General features: G+C 42.2%; 1 protein-coding gene across 1 annotated transcript; it reads left to right on the top strand.

Annotated features, from left to right (window-relative positions):
• Positions 1 to 1,088: 1,088 nt before the first annotated feature.
• rabggtb (Rab geranylgeranyltransferase subunit beta) lies at positions 1,089 to 8,547 on the top strand. Its single transcript, XM_030075303.1, has 9 exons — positions 1,089 to 1,165; positions 1,494 to 1,601; positions 1,976 to 2,173; positions 2,927 to 3,032; positions 3,279 to 3,331; positions 3,465 to 3,575; positions 4,359 to 4,484; positions 5,386 to 5,535; positions 6,879 to 8,547. The coding sequence occupies exons 1-9, from the start codon at positions 1,163 to 1,165 to the stop codon at positions 7,017 to 7,019; spliced, it is 996 nt and encodes a 331-aa protein (XP_029931163.1). The 5' UTR covers positions 1,089 to 1,162; the 3' UTR covers positions 7,020 to 8,547.
• The last annotated feature ends 4,819 nt before the right edge of the window (positions 8,548 to 13,366 follow it).

Below are 13,366 nucleotides of genomic sequence, written 5' to 3'. Positions count from 1 at the left end.
TAAAATTCAAAACCTCTGCAAGGCTGGAAAATGTGGATACAGATACAACTGTAATGGTAAGTTGTATTTTTGTGGAGCACCGGGGAGCAAACACAGGTAGCTCATGGAATAATCTGGAAACTCACCACATTCCTGCACCGCCTGCAACTTGAACTCTGTTTTATTTTGCCCAAGGGCCTGAGGTAGGAAGCACATGATCACGAGTGTACCCAAAGAGAATTTTCACATTTTCAGCTGAAGGAGACAATCATGACTCCTGTTTCTAAAGTCAGCAGAAGTGAGAGTTGCATTAATGGTCCATTGTTTAAAAATACTCTCCTGGGGCTCTGTGTCACTTCACAGTGACAAGGTTGCAGGTTAAATTCCCAGCCGTGGTCTATTCTGTGTGATGTTTGGATGTTGTATTCACCTGGGTTTTCTCAGTGATGCACGAACACTATCTGGTATTTTCACCTAAGGAGGACCCCTGTTGTTCTGAACCTCCAAGCTGATTTATTTCAAGAATTTCCCAGTTTGGGATTAATAAAGTACATCTATCTATATATCTATCAATTTACAGCCAGAGCCCATTTGAAATTATTTTACCCTCAAGGCCCTGACTGAAAATTTACTCTGGCTAAGCATCGGATTATTTATAGGCTATATGAGCACGAATAAATAGAAGAAATGAGATTAAAACATAATGCTAAAATGATGACTCATACAAATTTGTTTTTTTGTATCATTATAATGAATTAAATTATAGCTGATTTAAAACCTTCCTGATTTTGTTCATGAGGCCCCCTGAGGCTATGCAATAAACCCCGCTGTGTGTCCTCTGCAGACACACAGCACACATGACCGCCAGTTTCAAATGTGTCAGAAAAGTGTGTTAGATTATTTTGACATTTTACTGCAAAAAAAATTATTGTCTTTGCACTTTGGTTGATTTTAATGATCGGAAAATTTGGGATTCATGCGAAAAAGGATTTCATTTTTTCCATTTTAGTGTGTATTAATTATTTTATTTTATTTTATTTCTTTTTATTTTAATTCATTTTATTTTATTTTATTTTATTTTATTTTATTTTTACGTGAAGGAGGACTTGCAGGCGGAGTCGATGACGTTGCCGACGTGTGACGTGCAGAATCTGCGACGCCTGATCATGCGAAAACCTCCAGAATGGTAACCCGCTAACTTTTACAAACAAACCCGATTAAATGTTGCTGTCATTTGCACTAGCGCTCCATATGTCGTAGCCAAGGCTGTTTGGACGGCGCCGAGTGTCCGTTTTATTCAAACTTTGCCCGCTAATCTGTGAAAGAGCGAGTTAGGAGGCTGGAAAGTCGCTAGCTTAGCCCTGTTAGCCCTTAGCTGTCAACAAAGCCGGGTAACAACTTCGCTCAGCCCAGTGAAAAAAACATCGTCGCTGTATGCGGATATAACTGTATTTTTTCCCGTGTAATCCTAGTCCCAGATTGTGACTGTTTCGCTGTGTGTTGTGTAATCCCAGGGTACCCAAGTGAAAGATGTTGTCATCAAGCCTGACGCTCCCAGCTCTCTGCTGCTGGACAAACATGCGGACTACATCGCTGCCTACGGCTCCAAGAAGGACGACTATGTGAGTTTTACAATGCAAATATGTGTGTATCCTTAATTGTTTTATTATATTTATGACTTTGTATCAGTGCACAGAAAGGGCTGAAGTGAACCTAAGCACAAAAAAAGACCAGAGAAGCTTTAATCTTTGCACAATTGAATTCTGTTAATGGTGAATAAGCTTATATTTCACCAGTTTTGCACACTGGAAAAGAAATTATACACTTTATGGTTTGTGCTCTAATGCAAAACACTGATTATAATCACTGAGCATGTAATCACAATGATAATGGTAATAATAAAAGGAAAAGCTCCTTTCTCCCGTTGTGAAAGCAGCTGAGTCACCTCCTGTGTGTGTGTGTGTGTGTGTGTGTGTGTGTGTGTGCGTGCGTGCAGGAGTACACGCTGTCGGAGTACCTGAGGATGAGTGGGATCTACTGGGGCCTGACGGTGATGGACCTGATGGGCCAGCTGCCCAGGATGAACCGCCAGGAGATCACGGACTTCATCAAGGCCTGCCAGCACGAGTGCGGAGGCATCAGCGCCAGCATCGGACACGACCCTCACCTGCTCTACACCCTCAGCGCCGTGCAGGTGACCGCCGCCGCCGCGCGCACTCACTCACGTGCTCATCGGCGACTCGGGCAGCAGTCAGCGGAAAGATGAATCGATCATGATTATAGTTATGTTTTTGTGAAAGGCAGGGGGAGAGAGACGGGATGACGTGTGAATACGCCAGGCGAGCCACTGGGCTGCCACATGCTCTGGTTGTCATAGCAACTTCCATCCTAAAGTGATTTATTTGCTTATATTTTACCCCTCTCAACGCCGCGACATACATTTTAAATATACTTTTATGTGCATTTTTATAAGCATACAAGCATTTGCTTATGATTTGTGTGTGTGTGTGTGTGTGTGTGTGTGTACCATGGTGGAAGTCTATGAATGCTCTTTGAGTTCTGTATGTTTGCCAGTGAGCAGGGTGACAGTCAAAGTGATGCTCTTGCTTATAGAAAGGCAGAAACGACAGCAGAGCTCGTGTTGTGGCTCTTATACAGTGAAAACCTGGTTTGAACCTCAGATGAAAAGACTTTGAATGAGCTTTAGTCTGGGATTTCTATACCTCTCTGTTTTCTGTATATTTCATTCTGTAGAGTCGACTCGGTTCCTGAGCATATTAGAAAAATCCTTTTGTCCCGTTGTGTCCTTGACATAAGTGACATTTTTATATAAAGTCCCAGTTAGACCCATCAAGAATCAGTTTGTCTCTGTTAGAATCAGATCTGAAGTGAAGCTTGCTGTCTCCTGTGTTCATCCTTTGTTTTGTATATTTGATCCGTCCCTCAGATTCTGTGTTTGTACGACAGCGTCAGTGTGATCGACGTGGACAAGGTGGTGGAGTACGTCAAAGGCCTGCAGCAGGAAGACGGCTCGTTTGCAGGGGACAAATGGGGTAACCAAGACTTAGATATGTACAGAAATGTACTGAAAATATAATTTATACTTTCATTCTAAAGCACTTTTCAAAGTAATGGGTGGTGTGGATATTTTTAAATGCAGATATGATTGTAATCTTAATTTGGAGAGTGTTTGCAAGCTAAAATCCCAGTGAAGAGATGTTTATGTACATAATCGTGTGGTATAAATATATGTATAAATGTTGATATTGTTTTATTCAGCGACTGTTCTGTCTCTTCAGGAGAAATAGACACAAGGTTTTCCTTCTGTGCGGTTGCTACCCTCGCGCTGCTGGTATGTACATGATGTGTGCGGCGTTGCTTCAGGTTGCATCATTTTTAACAACACCGCCGGCGTTTCTTATTCATAAACTGCACCGTGATGTATTATTTGTGCATTTGATGGTTGCTGTTCTGTTCTGTCCCAGGGCAAGATGGACACGATAAATGTTGACAAAGCGGTCGAATTTGTCTTGTCTTGTATGAATTTCGACGGAGGATTTGGCTGCAGGCCCGGCTCAGAGTCTCACGCAGGCCAGGTTAGTTCACTCCACCTCGAAGCTCCAACAATCAATAAACACCAGAGGAGTCGGGGTTTTATGTTTTACTTTTAAAAATGACCTGACTTTGTTCTCCCTAATGAGCGTACTGTTTTGGAAGTAATTTGCTGTAGTACCTTTTTTTTTTTTCCCTCCTTCAAAAACACATTGTAGCAGCACAGGTTGTACTGCAGAATCATATTATTGATTGTTTAAAACGTTATTCATGACTTTTACTCTCTTTGAAAAGACAATAAGACAATCTAATTTTAATCAGTGTGTTATCTAAAGAAAGTGCTGGATGTTCTACTCGTGTCAACAAAAAATGATGGTATGGAAAAAATAGAGGTCATGATAGTCTAAGGACAAAAGGTAATAAGAATTGAAATTCAAATGCCACGGGTCACAAATTACCACAGAGTCATTTCAATACCTCCAGCGCTGTTAATCCGTTTAGAGGGCAATAAAACAGCATCATGGGGCTGCAGGTTGGCCTTGTGAGGTAAAGGCTGACTAATAACTGAAATGTTATCAATCCCCCACACTGACGGGATCAGGTTTGCCCAAGCTGCAGGATGACGAGTGTTTTTGCAGGATTGTGTTTTTTACCGCCCCTTGGTGCTAAAATGCTGAAATCTGGCCTCTCTGTGGTGAAGACGCTTGTAGAGTTTGGCTCAGGGACACACAAGAAAACACACTGCACTTACTCAACAGGTGAGGTCATCTTCACCTCCACAGTCTTCTTCCCACAACCTGTGTCTGCTCTTTCCTTCCGTGCGTCAGATTTACTGCTGCACGGGCTTCCTGTCGCTCACGGGGCAGCTGCACCAGGTGAACGCCGACCTGCTGGGCTGGTGGCTCTGCGAGAGACAGCTGCCGTCCGGCGGCCTCAACGGTCGACCGGAGAAGGTTGGTGCAGTCCCATACGCTGAATCACCACGGAGAAATACCACTGACTCATCTTTAACTAAACACAACAGTCAAACTCCCAGTTGTGTTACGTTGCTGACGACTGATTTATGTATCATAATGTATCGGGGAAGTGACTTTGTAAATCCAGTTCACATCGGAAGAGTCAGAAGTGCAGCAAAGCCACCCTGAGGAAAAACGTACTTCTGCTAACTGAATTTACGCAGGAGAGGTGGAAGTACTTTGAAAGCAAATGATTTCATTTTCAACCGAGCTGTCACATAATATAAAAATCAGTGTTTTTATGATCGTTTATGGAAGTTTTTTCAAGCCAGCCGTACAAGCATGCAGTCATGTTTTGGCACCAAATTGTATATTTAATACAGGATCTGATGCCAAGCAGTTTTGAATTTGGATGCACGTGCCAGAATCCCCACAAAGACAACTTACAGCGTTAAACAAAAACTGTGTTTTATTGGAAATAAAGCGGCGGGGGTAGACTCCGTGTTTCTAATGGCCACGCTCCGACAGCCGCCTGCCAGAAAACCCAAGTCAAACCAAATAACCCGTCTGCGTTCATCACAGGAACAAGAGCAAGGAATGTTAACTTGATTTTGTATTCATGTCAATCACCCCCACATTTTCACTCAGTTTTGCTTTCAACCCAACCCAAACACCCGAACTGGAGTTTTCCACAGAAAAGGAATACATAAAAATGAAATGAAAGAATAAAAAAAAAAAAAATCTGAGCTCTCTTCTTTGGTTTTTACAACTAAAAAATAGCTGGTAGTCAAAAACGTAACAAACTGACAACACCGTGCAAAGTTGAATTTAAAGTTGAACTTCTCCAACTACAAGTGCAGTTACTTATATGAAAACCAGCTCTGTTTTCTCCTCGTAGCTTCCGGATGTGTGTTACTCGTGGTGGGTGTTGGCCTCGCTGAAGATCATCGGCAGAATCCACTGGATCGACAAGGCCAAGCTGAGCTCTTTCATTCTGGCCTGCCAGGATGAGGAGACCGGAGGCTTCGCCGACAGACCCGGAGACATGGTGAGCTGCACGGCTCATGTAGGACACAAAATGAGGGCAGCCTCGGGGAACTTGGCCCTGTTCCCCATCTCTGCACCCAAAATGCGAAGTGGTGCCTTTACCTTTTTGATCAGGGCATAAAAACGTGGCACTACAGTTCACTCAGAACCAGATGAGGAGGAAAATTCCCCTTGGTAGCTCAGACATTTATGATAGGATTTGACAAAACTTGGTGGAACAATGCATCTGCATGGTGTCCTAATTAAAATAATAATTCATGGTATGTTAATGTAAATTAATGAGTGTACACAGGCAGTACATTAAGGGTTTAACATTTACTGCTCTAAACTGTCTGGTAGTTTCTTCCTTGAGAGAGATCCTATAGAGACAGAGCGCAATACGTCACACTCCAAAAACCACGTCACAAACGGCAATACACAATCATTGGGACACAATTTTACCAAAAAAATACACAGTTGTCCCTCGCTATAACGCGGTTCACCTTTCGCGGCCTCGCAGTTTCGCAGATTTTTTAGTTCAATTTTGCATGCTTTTTTTTTTTTTTTTTTTTTTTTTTTACTGGACTTATTTTTCTAGGAAGGTTTGAACTTTGAGTGTTTAAACAAGAGAGAAAAGTGAGAAAATGTTAATGCCTGTCTGAGAAAAGTGTATAAAGTGTAGTGAGGGGTTTTACAGCCTTAAAACATCCATAATAATTGTAAAAAATAAAGCTGACTACTTCACGGATTTCGCCTATTGCGGGTTATTTTTAGAACGTAACTCCCGCGATAAACGAAGGACACTGTAATCTTGTTTTTTGCTCTCCACGCCTGCACAAATCGGCGTCCTCCTCTGAATCCAGTCAAACCCGGTGTAAAGCAATCTGGCTCGTACTTTTGACGTGACATCCTTTGAAATCTAAGGAAGCACCTTCGCACAATGCAAAGTCAGTGGAGAGCGATGAACTGTGGGAGTGGGCGGGACTTACATAAAGTCTGTCTTCACGGCTCACAGGAGGGGATGTCGCCAGCATGAATAGCGATAGCGACCTTGGCAAATGAAAGAGCGCTGCCTGGAAGAACTCAGATTCCATCAAGAGAAAATCCAAAAGAAAAAGACTTCAGACTGTTTTGATTGACAGGCGATGTCTGAGACGTGCGCCGTGAAAGATACAAACTAAAGCAAGTCGCCAGATTAGCACTTCAGCTCTTATAAGCCTAAGGGGAGCGCTGTGTCAACATGTCAGAGCAAGGTGACACTTTTGTTACTGATTGGCCCGGCGGGGGACAGCGTCACTGGTGGAGGGATGACATGTCTGTTCTCTCTCTCTCTCTCTCTCTCTCTCTCTCTCTCTCTCTCTGCAGGTCGACCCTTTCCACACTCTGTTTGGCGTGGCGGGCCTCTCCCTGCTTGGCGATGAGCAGATCAAGCCAGTAAATCCTGTGTTGTGTATGCCTGAGGACGTCCTGCAGAGGATAGGCCTGCAGCCCGACCTGCTCACATAGCCCTCATCCCCCCACACCATTTATCCCTACTGCCCTCACCCCTTCTCCTCCCCTCCATACACACCCACACACACACACACACACACCCAGGAATGACAACAGACTGTTTCTTAAAGGAATGGGAATGATAGACGTTCTGGAGCGCCCAGAAAGCGTTTTAGTAACATTCCTTAACTTTTCTGACGTGCTCACTAGTTCAAGATGTTCTCTGAGGAAAACCGTTGTAAAGGCTGCCGAACTGTTCTGGAGTTGTCTTTTTTTTTTTTTTTTTAAATTAATTAATTAATTTCTTAACTCTTTGCTGCTCTCCTCCGTCTCGGCACATGAGAAAATGTCACCTCTAGTTTGGCTCGGCCCGTTACAGTGGACACGGCGCTCATTTCCTTCTCTCGCTCTCTCTCTCTCTCCCTCGGCTTCATGGGGTCATGTTTGTTGTTTGAATGAATTCGGCACGTTCTTGACTTTGCTCTTGACATGCTTAACCTTGAAACAAGAGTGTGATTATGCATGGAATAAGCCCGCAGGAAAAATAGTTTTCCCTTTCCCCCTCGCGTAGTCGACACTCGTGCGCGGCAGCTCAACGACTTACGGTGGGAGCAGATGAAGGCTGGCGATGCACCAATAACTGACAGACAATAAGATTCAGCCGATTTGCTGGTAAACGCACGTGGAAGTTTGATTCCACTGCTTTTATGTTCTCACATCTAGGAAACCTCACGAATCTGCTTGACTCTGAATTTGTATGAGGCACCTAGTCTCTCTGTTGTCTCTTGTTTGGTTCCACCTTCTCTGTTTTTTTTTATTTATTTTTTTCTGCATCCTACGTTTCACATCAAAAAAACTTCCATCTTAAAAAAAAAAAAAAAAAGTAACAGCTTGTCAAGGACAAACCACCATCCTGTTTACACTAGAGCAAGCATACTGTTCACTTTGAGAAACTATCACTGTGCTAATAGGCCTCGCAACTGGAGATGTGACGGGGGACTTTTTTTTTTTTTTTTTTGCAGGATAATGTTTCGTTTGTTTTGTTAATCGTGTCACGGCGCTGTCCTAACCTCAGCTCGCAATACAGGCAGAAGTTTGTTGACAGGATCTCAAGAGACTTACGGTTGGATGATGACTGGAAACAGCCAGTGCCACCGCACACGGTAGTATCATCTGTTGCCAAGCGTATCTTGTTTTATCCACCATCTCAGCTACGTTATTTATTCAAGCTGTTGCTCAAACCCAGCACTGTCATGCAGCTGTGTGGTTCGATTTGCATGTGTAAAAACCATCAAATATCTCCAGTCTTAAGCTTGTCTGTATGATGGCTCGGCTAAAATGAACCTCGACTCGTTTCCTTGAATCTGTCTTCGATTGTTTATTCCTCTTACGAATAACCATATTGATGTGGTGACTAACGTTCATGTCAGCCTGAGAGATATGCACCTGTCTTACTGAGCACAACTCTTGTCCTCTGTTTGTGATTACTGTTCGGTGTCAACACTGTTACGCAAGGAAAATAAATCACATGGTGAAACTATCAGTTGGAGCTCCGTCCCTGACTTTAGTCGATGTGCAAAATTAATAGTCAAAGGATTTCATTAACTAATAGTTGATTTTTGCAGCCAGGAAATTCTATCATTATACATTTTTCTGACATGCAAATGAAGGGAAACTCATTAGCTTAACAAAGACTAATGGTTTATTGATGCCAGAGTTTATTCAAGGAATTTTCCAGTAAATGTGCTACATAGAGATTCTTAAAACCAAGCTGACTGACCTGAATCTGAACTGACTGTTAAACCAGGCCAGCCCCAGTGCCATGCAGCTGTATGTCTGGATATTATTGTGCGTAATGACATCGGTGTGATGTTGTTGGCAATAAATAAAAATGATTACCCCTCGGGTGTGATGCAGCTCATCTTTGTGATGAAAGAGCATATGCAGAGGTTGTATTTTAAGATAACTAACGTGGCCATGATGATGTGAATGGACTTAGCGAGCAAGGATTTAAGCACATTTAATTCATCTCACAAGGTTGGTGCCATTCAGATCAAGGTTTTATTTTTTTGTAAAGGGAGAAATGCCTTGGAAAGCAGCTGCACGTTTACTTGCAGTTTGAGTCGGCGTGGTCGCTTGTCAGCTCTTTGCTGCGTCAAACTGACAGTGGATGAGGAAAGAATATTTGCAGGGGCCAAATATCTTACAACATGTGGGAAAATACTAACTTTTTTAATGTTCAAAACAGGACTTGTATAAGTGATTCTCAACCTTTTTGGCTTGTGACCCCTTAATACAGTATGATGCTGACTTGTGACCCCGCTGTAACAGATTGCATATCAGTGATGAACACTTTTAAATCTCATCACAGGCAAGAAAAACCCTCTAAAAAATCCCACTGATGAAAAAGAAAAAAGAGGAAATCTTGACAAGGGCCACCAAGTGAGGAGGGGGCTTCTTCCTGGCCAGTCAGATGTGCCGACCAGGGACCAAATTATAAGGAACATTGATGTAAAATTACAAGAGGAAAACACAAGCAGCGTAACCACACAAGCAGACATGCTAAAAACAGATGTGATCATAAAACTGTATTGAGGAATTTTTTTTTTTTTCTTTCCAAAAATCATCACTAAGATTGTCCTCCGACCCCCCTGGAGAGTCTGGGCTCCAGGTGGAGAGCCGCTGAGTTATACATCAGACGATAGCACCGATATTTCAGCCGGAGTTTGGTAGTCAGACGGTGTTCTCAGGTCGTGCTGTAATTGTTCTGTGATACAGTTCAGGCTCTCAACTGCTGAGCGAGCTCTTTAAGGCCAGCCGAGTCAGCCGGGCCATTACCTTCTCCATGTTGAGATCAATAGGGTGTCAAGAAATTACTGAGTGTGTTAGGAACTCGGGGAAAAGCCGAACCGTGAGTACACAGCACTCCAGAAAACTTTGGGCTGTGTTTTGTGTGGAGGCCAATTAGCTGCAGGACGCCAGGAATCACTGCAGAGCCTCCTGGAGGTGTGGTGGGGCTAATTAAACTAAACATCTGTGTTGGGACGGGACCAGATGAGAGCAGCAGTGACTCAGCCTTGTAACGTTCAGATTAACCGGCCGGTGGACGGTGCTGTCTGTCTGATTGTCCTGTGGATTTATGATGGTGTCGCCCGTTTCCCTGTGCCGTCACCATTTGTGAGCGACCACATCATCCAGCTAGGATTTAAATTGGGCTTCTGTATTAAAAGACAGCAGCAGTTTGGGGTTTTAAATTCAAATTCTGTGCACGAGTGTATGAAGTCAGAGCAGCAACAAGCTTTTGCATTATAAATTCCCTCATAAGAAAAAGAGGACGAGAGAAAAAAGAGGCAAGGTCAGCTTAGTTTTTAGTTCATCATTCATGGCCCTAACAGCCGATTTAAAATCAGCACAGGTCAGTTCTGCCTGTAAGACATCATGACTGTGCTGAGATTCCTGAAATCAACAGAGACCATGAGATTTCTCAGAGCAGGGGGTCCCAAACTGGGTTCCGGGGACCAAAAGGGGCCCTTTACAAGGCATCCAGGGCCATCCGCAACAGAATGAAAAATTGTTTAACTTCATTTTGATTCAGTTCACAAAGACTGTCTGAATTAGATGATGCATAATTCTATTAAAATGTAAAATGTGATGCTGCCGTTACTATTGTTTGCCTAAGCAGGAAGTCTGAGAGCTGCTGCATAGCAACAGCTGTATCCCACTAGATGGCAGCCTTACTACAGAACAAAGCTATTTATGTTGCTGCAAACAATTAATAAGCTCTATTCAAGGGCCTTACCATTTAAACACATTGATATGAAACTGATAAGGCTGTGGTTAGTGAATATAACCTAAACTGTCATGATAGCTTTAATCCATTGAAGAAATGCCTTCATTATTAAAAAAAAAAAAAAAATACACATGGGGTATAATTTTATAATTACAAAATGGGGTTTACAAATCATGGAAATCTCCCTTTATATAAAGGAAGTTCACCTTTTTTTTATATGGTATATGGTATTTTTAATCGCCTTTATCACTTAAATAATATTCCATTTTATATTTTTGTATAGGATTTTTGTAATGTGTATTATAGGATTGCTATAAGTCTTTTTGTTGCAATAAAAACATTTTGTTTACTGTAGGTTTGCTTAAATAATTCCAAGTATAATAAATAAACTCCTGTAATACAGTGAATCTACATTATAGTCATACAACAGTCACAGATCAGATTATGATGTACAATTTTGGTGTGTAATTTTTTTTTTTATTGACAAAGCTTTGGACATAGAATAATACATACATTTACATTTACATAAGAATACATACATTTAAATTCCGGTGAACTTTAAATGTTTCCAGTTATTTTTTTTATTTTACACAAAAACAAAAATAGTGAGAATACATAATTAAAAGATGGGATGGGGGGAAAAATTAGATTTTAAAAAATTCACAGCCCTTTGTAACCTCTGTGGTCATGTCTTATGACTCGCTCAATGCACAGAAATAGAGTAACAGCGTCTACAGCTCAATGGGTCTCTTGTGACTGTCCTAAGGCACATTCATCACAGGTTTCATACTCTTTGGCAAAAAAAGCCCTTTCCCTGCTCCTAGATCTCCTCTGTGAAACGATAAACCTTCCATCTGTGTTGGAGAGATCAGGATGGAGGGCTTTCACATTTTTGAATTTTTGCATTTTACATGCCACACCATATCCACGCTTTGATCCACGCAGGATTTACGCAGTGCAAGCTGGAGTAATAATCCTGTCACCCGAGAAATGCCACAACTGATATAGGATATTATGTTTTATAGCCGTGGCAGCCTGTAATAATGGGTTAGCGGAGAGATTGATGCTCTCCTCCTGTGTAATTAGAGGCAGGTAAATCTCTGCTATCTGTTTTTCATCACATAGTTAAATGAGAACTTTGCTTTTTTTTTGCAGCGATGTACAGCCTGATAAGGAAATGAGACTCATTTTTAACAGTAGCTGCCTTAAAATGCAGTGATTAAGTGACAATATTGTACCAAAACTGAAAAGTACATTATTACCTTCGTGCACTAATTAGAATTTCATAGGAGAAAGTTGTAATATTAAGTGACATTTTTTTTAATCCCTGCTACATGCATTTTGTTCATCATGTAATGCTGTGGATGTCAGGGCTGTGGACCTGCAGAAAATAAACTGACAGCCCTGCGAGTTTTGGATTTATTTGTCTATTTATTTAGTCAATAGGGGAGCAGTAATCTGTGGGCCCCTGGTGTCTGGGCAGAGACAAACATGCTGGTTGTTAGGCTACCGAGAAACCCCACTGGCTCTCATTAGTGGGAGAGAGAGAGAGAGAGAGAGAGATGAAGAGCAAGACAGAAGGTGAGATAGAGGAAAGAGAACATGCGCATGAGAGAAAACAAATGAGAGAAAGGAGGAGAGAGCGAGGAAACTACAGAGAGGAAATGCTTGAGAAAGAGAGAGAGAGAGAGAGAGGAAGAGGGAGAGAGAGGTGCAGAAAAACGAATGGATGGGTCATGGCTTTCACTGATCAGACTTGTTCGTTTGCAGGGAAACCGCAACCAATTTTTTCCTCCCTCTCCTCCCCTCAATCCTGTCATCCTCTTGTTATCTCTCAGCACAAAATATTGAGGATTAGCACACGCCACAGGAACAGCAGCCAAAGACTTGCAGCAGCCAAACTCTCACTAAATGTTTCATTAAGCCAGTGTATTACAATACGTGGATTTGAACATGATTTGTGTGTTGGTTAAGGAAAGGGAAAAGGAAATATTTTCGAAAGAGTGGATGCAGGACAATATCCGCTTGATTTTTTTTTTGTTTTTGTTTTTTTTTACCCTGGTTAATAGTCATTTGGATCAGCGCTGCATGTCTTGACATTTGGAGAAGCCAGCAGCAGAGGGCCATAGTCAATTAGCAGGACAGTATGGCTCTGCTGTCGTTATTTGCCAAACAGCCCAGGGAGGCTCCAAGACTGATTCTGCAACTCAACACCCTGGCGAGGAGAAACACATTTGGGGGGAAAAAAAGTTTGTTTACTCCTAGTTTAGAATTCACCTCATGTCAGTGCAGATAGTTTTACCCATCAAGTCCATCTCCTCAGTCAGCACAGTGCTGACTCTGCAGTTGCTGGTGGCTCAGTTGCTTTTGGCCGAGCAGAAAAGGAGGATACCAGCTGGGGTCCAGAATCTCATGATTAAAACATATGAAAAGTATGAAAGATCTGGCCTCTGCTTCAGACAGTGATGTGGCATATAATAACAGGAAGGAAATATCATAGGAAGGGGGAGCACAGATATACTTGTCTCACTCATTTTGTTTACTTTTAATCACATTTCATTGCATTTGATTG

The sequence above is a fragment of the Myripristis murdjan genome, chromosome 17, assembly GCF_902150065.1.
Source record: "Myripristis murdjan chromosome 17, fMyrMur1.1, whole genome shotgun sequence".
NCBI lineage: Eukaryota > Metazoa > Chordata > Actinopteri > Holocentriformes > Holocentridae > Myripristis > Myripristis murdjan.
Note: the sequence above shows the minus strand (reverse complement) of the source record. Positions and strands in the feature narration are given on the sequence as shown.

What these genes read in the sequence shown, in the direction of transcription:
- rabggtb (XM_030075303.1), top strand. An exon ending in GCTCCAAGAAGGACGACTAT is followed by an intron (nt 1,602 to 1,975) that starts GTGAGTTTTACA and finishes GCGTGCGTGCAG; the next exon opens with GAGTACACGCTGTCGGAGTA. An exon ending in ACACCCTCAGCGCCGTGCAG is followed by an intron (nt 2,174 to 2,926) that starts GTGACCGCCGCC and finishes TCCGTCCCTCAG; the next exon opens with ATTCTGTGTTTGTACGACAG.